General features: G+C 42.8%; 1 protein-coding gene across 1 annotated transcript; it reads right to left on the bottom strand.

Moving 5' to 3' along the window:
* Window positions 1-1,221: 1,221 nt before the first annotated feature.
* LOC119651332 (mediator of RNA polymerase II transcription subunit 6) lies at window positions 1,222-12,228 on the bottom strand. Its single transcript, XM_038054872.1, has 5 exons — window positions 11,816-12,228; window positions 11,551-11,752; window positions 1,936-2,110; window positions 1,729-1,834; window positions 1,222-1,667 (listed from the first exon to the last, which is right to left on the bottom strand). The coding sequence occupies exons 2-5, from the start codon at window positions 11,745-11,747 to the stop codon at window positions 1,279-1,281; spliced, it is 867 nt and encodes a 288-aa protein (XP_037910800.1). The 5' UTR covers window positions 11,748-11,752; window positions 11,816-12,228; the 3' UTR covers window positions 1,222-1,278.
* Window positions 12,229-12,266: the final 38 nt, after the last annotated feature.

The following is a 12,266-nucleotide window of genomic DNA, read 5'->3' as shown; positions in this document are numbered from 1 at the left end:
CAAGATAGTGATCCGAGTCTATATTGGCCCCCTATATGTTCTGACATTCATCAAGGCTGAGAGGTGGCGGCGTCCGATCAACACGTGGTCAATTTGGTTGAAAGTGATCCCGTCTGGAGAGGCCCACGTATGTTTGTGTACCGCTTTCCACGCAAACCAGGTACTTCCAACAACCATTTCGTGCGACACTGCTAATTGAATGATCCGCAGTCCGTTATCATTTGTATTTTGGTGGAAGCTATGAGAGCCAATGTATCGCCTGAATACGGACTCCTTCCCTACTTGGTTGTGAAAATCCCCAAGTATGATTTTGATATCATGTCTGGGACAGGCTTCGAGCGTTCGTTCTACTGCCTCGTAGAAGGTATCCTTCTCCGACTCTGCAGTCTCCTCTGCAGGGGCGTGAACGTTAATGAGGCTTATATTTCTAAATTTGCCTCACAAGCGCAGAGTGTACAGCGGTTCGCTTATGTTTTCCAAGCCGATAACGGCAGGTGTCATTTTTTGGCTGATTAAGAAACCTACCCCGAGCACATGATTTACTGGAGGGTCATTATACTATATGGTGTAGTGGCTCTTCTCCAGGAAACCGGTCCCTGTCCAACGCATCTCCTGTAACGCTGTTACATGAGCCCTATATTGGAACAGGGTATCAGCTACCTGCTTGGCAGGTCCATCTCTGTACAGGGAGCGCACGTTCCATAAGAAAATGCGCAAATCGTTATTCCTTTGCCATTGCCGGGTTCGTCGTTGTGTTATCCATCCAGTCCGAGGCTCGTGTTGTGGCTTGGTAACTTCGATTTTCCGTGCAGGGTTGTTCGCCCTACCCAATCCCCAACCTGGAGAACGAGTTGGTACAATTTGTCCCGTTTTTAGGCGCGAGAGACTCGCCTTCATCTTTCTCCGTCTGCAGCTTTTCGTTAAGAAAAAGCTCCCAGCGGTCACCACGTGGAGGTGGAGATAGGGTTTGGTAGTAGAGCTGTTGGTGTTAGTTCAGCAGGCGTTTCCCAGGTTTTATGCTCCATCGTGGGTACCAGTCCACGTTTCGCCCTGGGACCCATACTACCCTTTGACCACTTGAAGTAGAGAACATACTTTGAAGAATTATAGGAGAACCACACATGTGTATATTTCAATAAGCGAATTATACGATAAGAAGAAATTATCAACAGAAATTGAAGCTCCTCAAACAAGCGAACATAACGAACCAAGATTATGTAAAATAAATCTTTATTCAACCTATTATAACTTAAAACAAATCTTATTGTACTAATCTTATTATATTTTCATTTTCTTCTCTGGCGGTGGTTTCATCTCACTTGGTTCTGTCTTAATATCCATGACAGGCGCTGGGCTAGTTTCTGCTGGGGCTGGATTATTGCTTGAAGGATTATCGATTGGCTCCTGTTTAATGGTAGAATTTTGTTGATCTTGTGACTGAGGTTCTGTTTTAACTTGATTCGAGGTGCCGGTCTGATTCTGTGCTCCAGCAGCACCTGCTTGCTGCGGTTGCTGCTGCTGTTGGAATTGTGGTGGCATTGGTGGAGGGAATTTACGTAATAGTTCACCTAGAAGCATGTCGACTCTTTGACGCTGGAATAATGAACCCGGTTCTTCTTTATTTGACGATGCATCCTTCTTTGAAGCTGCTTTCGATTTATCGGACACTGGATACGAAAAATCAACGCTTAGATTCGATATTATATTTATCATCTCAAATGAACTTACATGCTTTGTTTGCTGAAAAATCCCATGAATATCCTTTATTGGGATGATAACGAGAATATGAACTTGCTTCTTCGAAAGCGGATTGAAGATGTGTTACGGCAGATAACTAGGAAAAAGATTACAGATTTACGATGCTGTTTTCATTCAACAATTCAACAAAAAAGAGGATAACAATTCTCGAACACAAAACATCAAAAATTAACTCACAATTCTGGAATTGAAAACATTGGCCAAATCTGGAGCTTGGTATACAACTCCAGCAATTATATAGTAATCAGCCAGCGGTGTAACTTCTGTTGGAGAATGTCTATGTTGTTTCCTGATAACGTATAAAATTGGCTCTGCAACGTGTAGCAGAATGTATTCGATGCCCGTCATATTGCTGCGAATAATTAAATACATGATTATTTTCTATATAATAACTTTATTTTGATGAGTAAATATGCTTTCGTGAAACAATAGGAAAAGTGCAGTTATTAGGACATTGTAAAGTTAATATAACAAATGGGGCCGAATGGCCCAATGGTTACGACGCTAGAAACGTCGCGGTTTAAATCTGGCCGATTCCAGTCTTGATTGAAGTGCTCTACCTCGCTTCAAGGTGCAGATCCAATCCACGAAAGAGGAGCTAATGGTACGACTAAAGGTGATAACAATGGTAGAGTACGACGAAGCCAAAAGCTTCCAAAAAAATTAAAACGACTGGAACCCACATCATAAGTGGTAATTAATGCTGAAGATGCAACTATAACGAAACGTGAATTCTATGGGAGAAGTAGCAAATGTGATCATCGTGAGTTGGCATAAAGATAAAACAAGTCGGGAAACCGGAAGCTAGATGCTTCAGGTATGAACGGTTTTATTTATTTCTTGTGTAAAAAAATTTGAGTGTACATTTGTCCAATTGGTACCTAGCACGCAATACATAATATATGCATATACTATGTGAGAGTATCCAGTTTCGAGTGGTACTGACATTCAAAGTTTTGAATTTACACAGAAGCGAAATCTTTGACCTATTACTACTGACCCACAACTAACAAAGTTAGTAATAGTGTAATTCCCACCAAACTTAGTAGAATCATACTCTATGTACACAGTGCTGCAATTTTGTGATCCTAGGATGGACTACTACTGCTAATTTAATTTTTCTAGAATGAATTCCAACGCATTTCCAGTCAACTTCTAAAAAATATAGTGATATGCTATTATTAATCTTGTTTGGTAGATATCAATTTTAACGGTATGTCGGATGCTAAGCAGCATATAGTGGCAACCTCCTGATTTTTTCAGATTTTTCGGTTGGGTAGTTTCTTAGAATGGGTCTTTGAAAGAAATGATCAATTTCGACACCCCGCACTCCCCATCTTTCAAAGAAATGTCAAAACTATGACCGGCTTCGGGAAGTACTAACCGATTTGATACCCCACCATTTGATGTCCCGTGTTCGAGCGTTCACAGTTCCGACCTTTCCACCGAATTTGGTGTTAATAGCTATAACTGTTTCCGAGACAAATGTGGGTGACAGACAGACAGATAGGCAGAACTATCACCGCCAGCAAAGTCCGGATCGATTGAGTCGTCTGCCAGTTACAAGAGCAGATTTCACTGGAAAGATGCTTTAGGTGTTTCGAGTTTGGGCGCATAACCAAAAACTGTAAAAGTGTAGAAGACAGGTCCGAGCTGCTTTCCCAGACGATAATTGAAAGTAAAATTAACGTCACCATTGTCTGCGAACAGATAAAAGAACGGGTAAGAGCGGAAAAACGGCGATATGGTCATGCGAAAGGAACAATGAAGATCTTCGAGAGTGGTTTCACGCGAGCGAAAATAGGTGGTACATCCATCTACACCTGCTATGCGGCAGCAAGTCTTACAAGGGAGGAGTTCCAATGAATGGTGGTGAGGCTAGCGAGGGATGCAAGAGACTATAACCTCAAAAATATCATAGCTGGCGACTTTAACGCATAGACTGAAGAATGGGGCATATAAACGAAAGACAAACGAAGGCAAGAGGACGTGCATTACTTGAAGGTCTTTCTGGTCTGAATCAATACTTTTCGAAGAAGGGAAATGGGGTCGGTGATAGATGTCCCATTGGTTAATGACACTTTAGCGACGGATTTCCAGTGGCACGTTAGTGAAAGTTACACACACAGCGACCATCAGGCCATAATTTTCGAAATCAGGCAACTTAGAAAAATAAATCGGTTCCGGAATACAGATGTAAAATAGGCAGTCAGCAGGTTTGACGAGGAAATTTTCAAATAGGGCCTACTGCAAAATACAACGCTGGAAGGAAACGCAAATGATAAGGCTTCCCAGATTGTGAATGTTGTTCAAGTGGATCCCGTCGAAATTCCAATAGTAAGCGAAAAATGGGTCCTGGAAGCTGTAAGAAAAATAGCGAAAAATAAGGATAGTATTCCTTAAAGCAGCAGTAAATATAGCACCAAATATGTTTGCCGAGGTATTCACCACATGTCTTAAGGAAGGAGCATTTCCCACAGGGCGAACCTTCATCACACAGACCGATATGCCTTCTCAATAATACTGGAAAATTATTTGAACGTATAATTTGTAACAGATTACTTCCAATTACCGAAAAGAAAGGCGGTCTGTCTAAAAATCAGTTCGATTTTCGGAAGGGGAGGTCTATGACGAATGCAGTTAGCCTGGTAGCTAACACAGCTAAGACCGCGCTTCACGGAGACATATGCTGTGCAGTGATCATACTCGATGTGAAGCACGCCTTCAATTCTGCGAGAGGAGCAAAATATTCAATTCAACTTAGGCAGGCCGAATTCCTAATCAATAGGCTTCTGTGCTGGGAATCAGGTGAAGGAATAAAATTATATCAAACGACATGAGTTCCACAAGGGTCCGTCCTAGGCCCACTCTTGTGGATTATTATGAATGATGGAGTACTGACGCTAGACCTCCCACCTGGTGTGGCCTCCATTGATTTCGCGGACGACTTTGGTGTGATGGTTGTTGAACGCATCCTCGAAGAAGTCGAGTTCTATGCTAATGAAGCAGTCTATGACATCAAGTCCTGGTTAGAGAATGCTGGTCTACTTCTCGCAGAACATAAGACGGAAGTAGTATTTACTACCAAGCGTAGAAAGTGCATGTCCATGAAGATCAAAGTAGGAACGAAAACCATCCATTTCAAGCCTGCGCTCAAGTACTTAAGCGTAATGATAGACGAGAGGCGAAACTTCAAATCGCATATGGAGTGTGCAGCAACCAAGGTATATAACATTGGAGCACTGACTGCTTAATACTGGGGAGAGCCTACTCAAAAAACCCAATGCAGTGCAGTGGAGGAAACGGTGAATCATGGTGGTGGCGACGGAGTGGTCATTCATAACTCTTAAAGATGTTAAGCCACTTTATTGGGTTATTAACATAATGCGAAAAGAAGATTTAGCTTGCGATGCCTGCACTGATTAACAAAATTGAAATGGCTACCGGAAAGACAATCTTCTAAGACGGAAATCTTCTTCTTTTTCTTTAGCTTTTGTCCCCGTCACAAACGGGATTCGCCCGTCGTAAACGGTTGCGCCATTTTATTTTATCAAATCTGATCTGGACTGATCTGGATGTAGTCGCGATGCCTTCAAATCATCATCCAGCGCAACAAACAATCGTTGTTTCGGCAAGCCTTTTGTTCGCTTACCATCGACTTCAATGTTCAGACCAATCTTGGCAAGTGAATTCTCGTTAGCGCGAATTATACGACAGACCATCCAACACACCTCTGTCGCAAATTTTCGACAATGATCCAAAACATACCGCAATTGTAAAGGAATGGATCACAACTCAAAACTTTCACGTTTTACTATAAATTGGTCTGCGCCAATCGGGGATTTGCATCCTATAGGGAATTGTTTGACACATTTGAAACAAAAAGTAAATAACTATGCAACATCATAACAACGCATACATGGTGCTTGGCAGTCACCATCATCAGAATATGTTGTCAGACTCTACGATTTTATGCCAAACAGAATGAAGCATTTCAAAAATGCAAAGAGGTATTTGACTGAGTACTAAATTTCGTAATCACCAAAGGTTGACGCCAAGCAGGTCCAATGCCCTTCGAAAAGACTTGTTAACTTTTCGAGGAACAAAAATGAACATTTTGTTTTTTGTTTCATTTAGGTTTTGAATTTGAAGAATTAAAATATTTATCAATTTAATACAGAAAGAAACGATCGCAGATGCAATATTAAAAAGGTGCTCCGAAAACAGTAGCAAAATGTTGAAATAACCTTTTGAAATCCGATTTTATGGAAAACGTCAAGAAGGGTAATATACTTTCAAGCATTCTAATCAAAAAGTAGACAGAAGAGCAAGCACAATCGGGTTGGATTTGCTCCACAGCCAACTCTTGAAAAAAAGATGTAATTTGACAATCTCGAAAATCTATTTTTCAAGAAAACTAACATCCTTCTTCCAGAAATAGTGTGCAAAGGTATTATTATAGTGTGACAATTAGAGGAGTATTTGCGTGTTCCCTATCGTTGCAAAGATATAACTAAAAGAAATCTTTAAACACATCAAAGAACATCTTGAAAACTTGATCGACAGAAGGCAAACTGATTTCCGGATCCTCTTCCTCTCCTCCCTACGGATCATTTTGGATTAGTGCACAGAGTTTACATTTTCGCTTTACTTATTCTTCATCAATTTCGAGAAAGCTTTCAACAATGTGAATGCTAAAGGGGGATCCGAATTTTTTTTCACAGAATATAGGCATGTGAGGTATCAAATGAAAGGGCTTAGTTAAAAAAAATCATCGAGGCACTAGTCAAACTACAGGCCGCGACATACATTGTACGCATCGTTGTCGAATTTTTCCTGAGTAGAAATCTGTATTGTGACTCTGACGATCGATTGAAAATACTACCGACAATTTTCGCTGTGCCACCCACTGTCCTAAGTCCCTTGCTATGGCTAGTTATTTACGATGGAGTTTTAACACTATGCCTTCCCAACAGCGTGACAATCATTGCCTTTGGGGATGACATCGGGAATGCAATAGTAGCAAAACGCCTAGACGAGATCGAGATTTACGCAAACGAAGCGAATTTTTGGTTAACAAAATTCTGGCCTACTACTGAAAATAAAACAGAAATATTTCTAATGAGCAAGGGAAGGATAGAAGCAATACGCCATAGACATCCAAGCGAATGAACGTCGGCGTCTGTACGATAAAACGAATGCAGCCGGGGAGTCTTGCGGAAATCTGTCGCAGAATAGCAAAAAAAATGGGACAAATCACTATAGTGATCGTTGGACAAACCGCATCATTCCGGACGGAAATGGATTGGACGAAATCACAGGGAATTAAATCACAAGCTGGCGTAATTCTTCAGCGAACCTGAAGATCATCGGGAATACCTACATCGATACGATAATATGCCTGAAAATGTGGAGCATATTGTGTTTGAATCCCCCAGGTTTACTGTGCACCGGACAAGACTAGAGGCTGTTACAGATAGACACTGATCACCTGAAAATATTGTAAAGTTCATTTTGAAATCAGCGGAGGCTTGAAAACAAGTTGAAAAAGTGTTAGCAAATATTCACGGGCAGCTTAGGCAAGAAGAATTCCGAAGAAGGGGAGAGAACCACAACGAAGAGGTGGAAAGAACACTTCACAAGAGTTCTTAACTGTATTATATCCGGTGAGGTCCCCCCTCTTGTGGAAGAAATGGCTAGTCAACGTAACGTGCGAATACGGGCTGTTCCTCCAAGCAGAAGAGAAATCGTTTCGGCCATCAATGCACTCAAGCAGTTAATGCAGATCTACTGCTTCCACTCATACGGGAATCTTGGGAATCCAAGACCTTTCCCAAAGGGTGGAACAAGTCTCCAAAAAAGGGCATCGGATTCGAGACAACTGAAGGGATATCTGCGTGCTCGCTGCCGTCGCAAAAATAATAGCTAAAATAATCCTGTAAAGCATTAAATAATATCTTGAAAGCTTGATCCACAGAGAGCAGGCTGATTTCCGCTCCGGATCCTCCTGTATCGACCACATTAACATCCTACGGATCATTTTGGAACAGTGCGCGGAATTTGGATCTTCGCTGCACCTGCTCTTCATCGATTTTGAGAAAGCTTTCAACAACGTGAATGTGACGGAACGCATGAGAAACTAATAGCTTTTATCAGAGAAACATATGATTGCGCAAAAGTCATGTGCTGCACCGAGATAAAATCTCGGAAGAATTTGAGCGGAGTCTACCAGACAAAACGGAGTCTACCAGGGTTGCATCCTGTCACCGATATTATTCCTTCTTGTTATTGGTGACGTTCTTCATGCTGTCCTGTCCGGAGGACGTGGAGGAATTCAGTGGACGATGAAACCTTTCTCAAACACCTTGACTATACTGATGACATCTGTTTGCAGCTCATCGAGTCATGGACCTTGAGCATGGCACTGGATTCGGAAAGAGAGGCAAGTAGGGTTGGATTGAAGATAAGTTCCAAGAAAACCAAGCTTCTCAGTCTGACGCACGCTCCATATTTGCATTATTGGGCAGAGCATCGAAAGCGTCTTCACAATCACCTGAAGAACGTTATCATGGATACGGCCACAAACATACTTGGCCCCAGCCGCAAAAGGAGTCGGAACGGCTGGTTTGACGATGAATGTAAGCTAGCAACGGAACGGAAGAATGCCACATACATTCTCAAAGAACGCGGGCACGCGCAGAGACTTATCACGAACTCCGTCGAGCGGAGAAGCGACTTCACAGACGGAAAAAGGGAGCCTGGGAGAACCAACAAGTCTGTGAACTAGAAAAGTACAGGGAGCAACCGCACCAGGCGCGGAAGTTTTACCAACAAGTCAGCAGGATGAAACCTTATACATCTCGATGCTCATCCTGCCGAGAAAAAGAGGGAAATCTGATTTCCGACAGAATGGGCATATTAGAGCGATGGGTTGAGTATTTTGATGAGCTACTGAACAACCAGAACATCGGCGAGTTGGAGGTCCCGCCAACTGAAGACGACGGACAAATACAACTACCACCAAGTTTAGGAGAAACAGTCCGTGCAATTCATCGGCTAAAAAATCATAAGTCGCCAGGAGACGATGGAATTACAGTCGAATTGGTTAAATATGGAGGCGACCAGTTATACCAAGTGGTTCATCAACTTGTGCTCAAGCTATGGGACAGCGAATCAATGCCTGTCGATTGGCAACGAGGCATTATCTGTCTCATACATAAAAAGGGAAATATCACACAGTGCAGCAATTATAGAGGTATCACTTTGCTGAGTACCATCTATAAGATATTCTCCACTATCTTGCTAGGCCGGATAGCCCCATACGCTCAGAACATCATTGGCCCATACCAAAGATGCTTCACTGCAGGCAAATCAGCAACAGATCAGATTTTCTCTCTGCGGCAAGCGATGGAAAAACTGTTGGAATATGGACAACAGTTGCACCATCTGTTCATCGACTTTAAAGCCGCCTATGATAGCATAGCCAGGGTAAAACTGTACACGGCCATGAGGGAATTCGTTATCCCGACGAAATTATTTAAGATTGACTAGGCTGACCCTGACCAATGTGCGAGGCCAGATAAAAGCAGCAGGATCATTCTCAAGACCATTCGACATCAACAACGGTCTACGACAAGAGGATGCACTATCATGCGTCCTCTTTAACCTGGCCCTCGAGAAAGTGATCCGTGTTGCTGAGGTAAATGCAAGAGGTACGATCCTCTTCAAGTCCACCCAACTACTAGCCTATGCTGACGATATCGACATCATGGGAAGAACCACCCGAGATGTACAAACTGCCTTCATCCAGATCGAGCAGGCGGCGACTCGCGCGAGATCTTGGGCTGCACATCAATGAAGGCAAGACAAAATATATGGTGGCAACGTCAGCACCGAAAACCAACCAACCAACAACATCAAACCGCACTGGTCAAACACGAAGAAGAATAAGGATAGGGAAATACAACTTTGAGACCGTTGACAATTTCTCCTATCTAGGGTCGAAAATCACAACCGATAACAACTACGATGATGAAATCCGCGCACGGTTGTTGTCAGCCAACAGAGCCTACTTCAGCTTACAAAGACTGTTCCGCTCGAAACGTCTCACCATAGGGTCAAAGCTCTTACTGTACAAGACTATGATCTTGCCAGTCCTCATGTATTCCTCGGAAACTTGGGTTCTTAACAAGAAAAATTGCGAACTCTTGGCCGCGTTCGAGAGAAGAATCCTCCGAAGAATTTTTGGCCCCCTACATGAGGATGGACGATTCCGTAGCCTACACAATGACGAAATCTATGAGCGATACCATGACCGTCCGGTTGTGGATAAAATCCGGCTCAATAGGTTACGGTGGGCGGGTCACTTAATCCGTATGGATGAAGATGATCCCACCCGGAAAGTCTATAAGGGCAATATCTATGGTAGGAAAAGAAGACGAGGCAGACCCTGCCTAAGATGGAGCGATGGCGTAGGTTAGGACGCCAGACAGCTTTTAGGGATATCGAATTGGTGGACCCTGGCGCAAAACCGGGATATCTAGAGTTCCTTATTAAGGCGGGGCTAGACCGGATTCCGGTTGTTGCGCCTTTGATGATGATGATATTGGGCTGGAAAAATTACTACGCATGCTCAAGGTGTTAGTTAATATATGGTGAAAAATTCGTACTTGCAGTTCTTCACACAAAATTTCTAAAAAAAAAGCGATGATCCCCTTAATACCAGTTGCAAAGCTGAATGGTCTGGAAGTAGGGAATATTCTAAAATTCCTAACGGTTATAGGTCTGCTTGAGATACTATTATCAATAGGTATACTATAATCAGCAAAAGAGGCACAATAGTTCTTTAAGGACGCCGTGCGCCTTTCCCTTAATAGAATAATAATAAAATCGGTGACGTTCTTCATGCTGCCCTGTCCGGAGGACATCTTTTCTCAAACACCTCGACCACACTGATGACATCCGTTTGCTCTCTCACTGGGTCATGGACCTTAGTCAAATGGCTCTAGATTTGGAAAGAGAAGCAGGTAGAGTTGGACCGAAGATAACCTACAAAACCAAGGTTTCCAGTCTGATGGGTCATCGCACTCTCCCCATCTGAATTACTGGGCAGAGCATCGAAAGCGTCAATCAATTTGTACATCTAGGAACTGTGGTTTGCGCCGACGGCGATTCGAACCAGGCGACGCATTAAAAGCGCTCTCCAAAATCTGGAAATGCAGTTATCTGAACACTAAGTCAAGTTGAGACTGTTCTGTGCTAGTGTTCTTTCTGTGTTGCTATATGGAAGTAGCACATAGAAAGTGACCTCCACTGTTACTCAAAAGATCCAAGCTTTCGTCAATACCTGTCTGCGTCGTATCATCGGAGAACGCTGGCCTGACACCATCTCAAACGAACAACTTGGCCGGCGCACAGGCTTGGCACTTGTATGCGACGTGACAGGAAGATAGAAGTGACAGTGACCAAGGAATGGATCGCCCAAGGGCACTTGGTGCATAACAGTAGAGGACGAGTGCGAGCGACTCGGGAAGTCTGGGGCTGAAGTTCATTTCAAATAACCGCGAGCTATGGCGCTTAGGTGTAGGTAATGCGCTATACCCACCAAGGGTGAAAGGCAACCATGTCAGTCGTTTTTGAACTATAGCAATTTTTTAAAAAGAACTGTTTCAAATAAGGCCGTAGCCAACGTAAATCGTCAAAGATGTTCTTTTTAACTCGCAATTTTAAATTAAGAAAGAAACGCCGGGAATAAAATGCCCAACATTTCTTCTTTTTAAATAAAAAACTTACGTTAATTGATCCAATCCCAGACGTTGCATCCGTACATTTTCGTTATTGCATGTCCGGTCGTAGAATATATTCGACTTCTGGGAAAAGTAATCCATGATATTGGTGGGATTCAGGATGGGAATCCATGTCGAGTCGTGCCACGACAACCAGAGTTTATTCTCCTGGGACAGCGGAACACCCAATCTTCCAGGCAGCATCTTACCTAAAATTATATTGAAAAGCGTAAGTGGAAACTAGGAGTCGCAGTAATTCAATGAAAACCTACAAAATCAAATAATTTGTAGCGTTGAAACAAAAGATTACTCCGACTAGAAATCTTTTCTAACTTCTTCTTTTTCTTTAGCCTTTGTCCCGTTCACTTAACAAATTTCGAAATAAACCCCCGTGGTTGGCTTGTGGTCAAAGGATATTCACTTAATCAAATGTGCGGCTAAGAAAAGATACACAAATAATCCCAAACGCCGGCGACGGGCACTGACAACAAGTCACTGATCTAAATAATCTTCCACGCTGACATTTACCGTCGAACTAATTATTGTAGGGAGTGAAAAGTCAAATTATCGCCATCTTTGCCTCTTCCCATTTGTCTCTTTCAATGTTAAGCCTCTCTCTTAACGTGTCACACTCTCTTTCACGGACTCCACTCCATTGTTTATGAATGAAAACTTATTTCCCCTCTTCCACTCTCTTCGCGAACACCAAGGAAGGGCGAAACA

This window comes from Hermetia illucens, chromosome 3 (assembly GCF_905115235.1).
Source record: "Hermetia illucens chromosome 3, iHerIll2.2.curated.20191125, whole genome shotgun sequence".
NCBI lineage: Eukaryota > Metazoa > Arthropoda > Insecta > Diptera > Stratiomyidae > Hermetia > Hermetia illucens.
The sequence above is the reverse complement of the archived record's forward strand: the minus strand, read 5'-3'. Positions and strand labels throughout refer to the sequence as shown.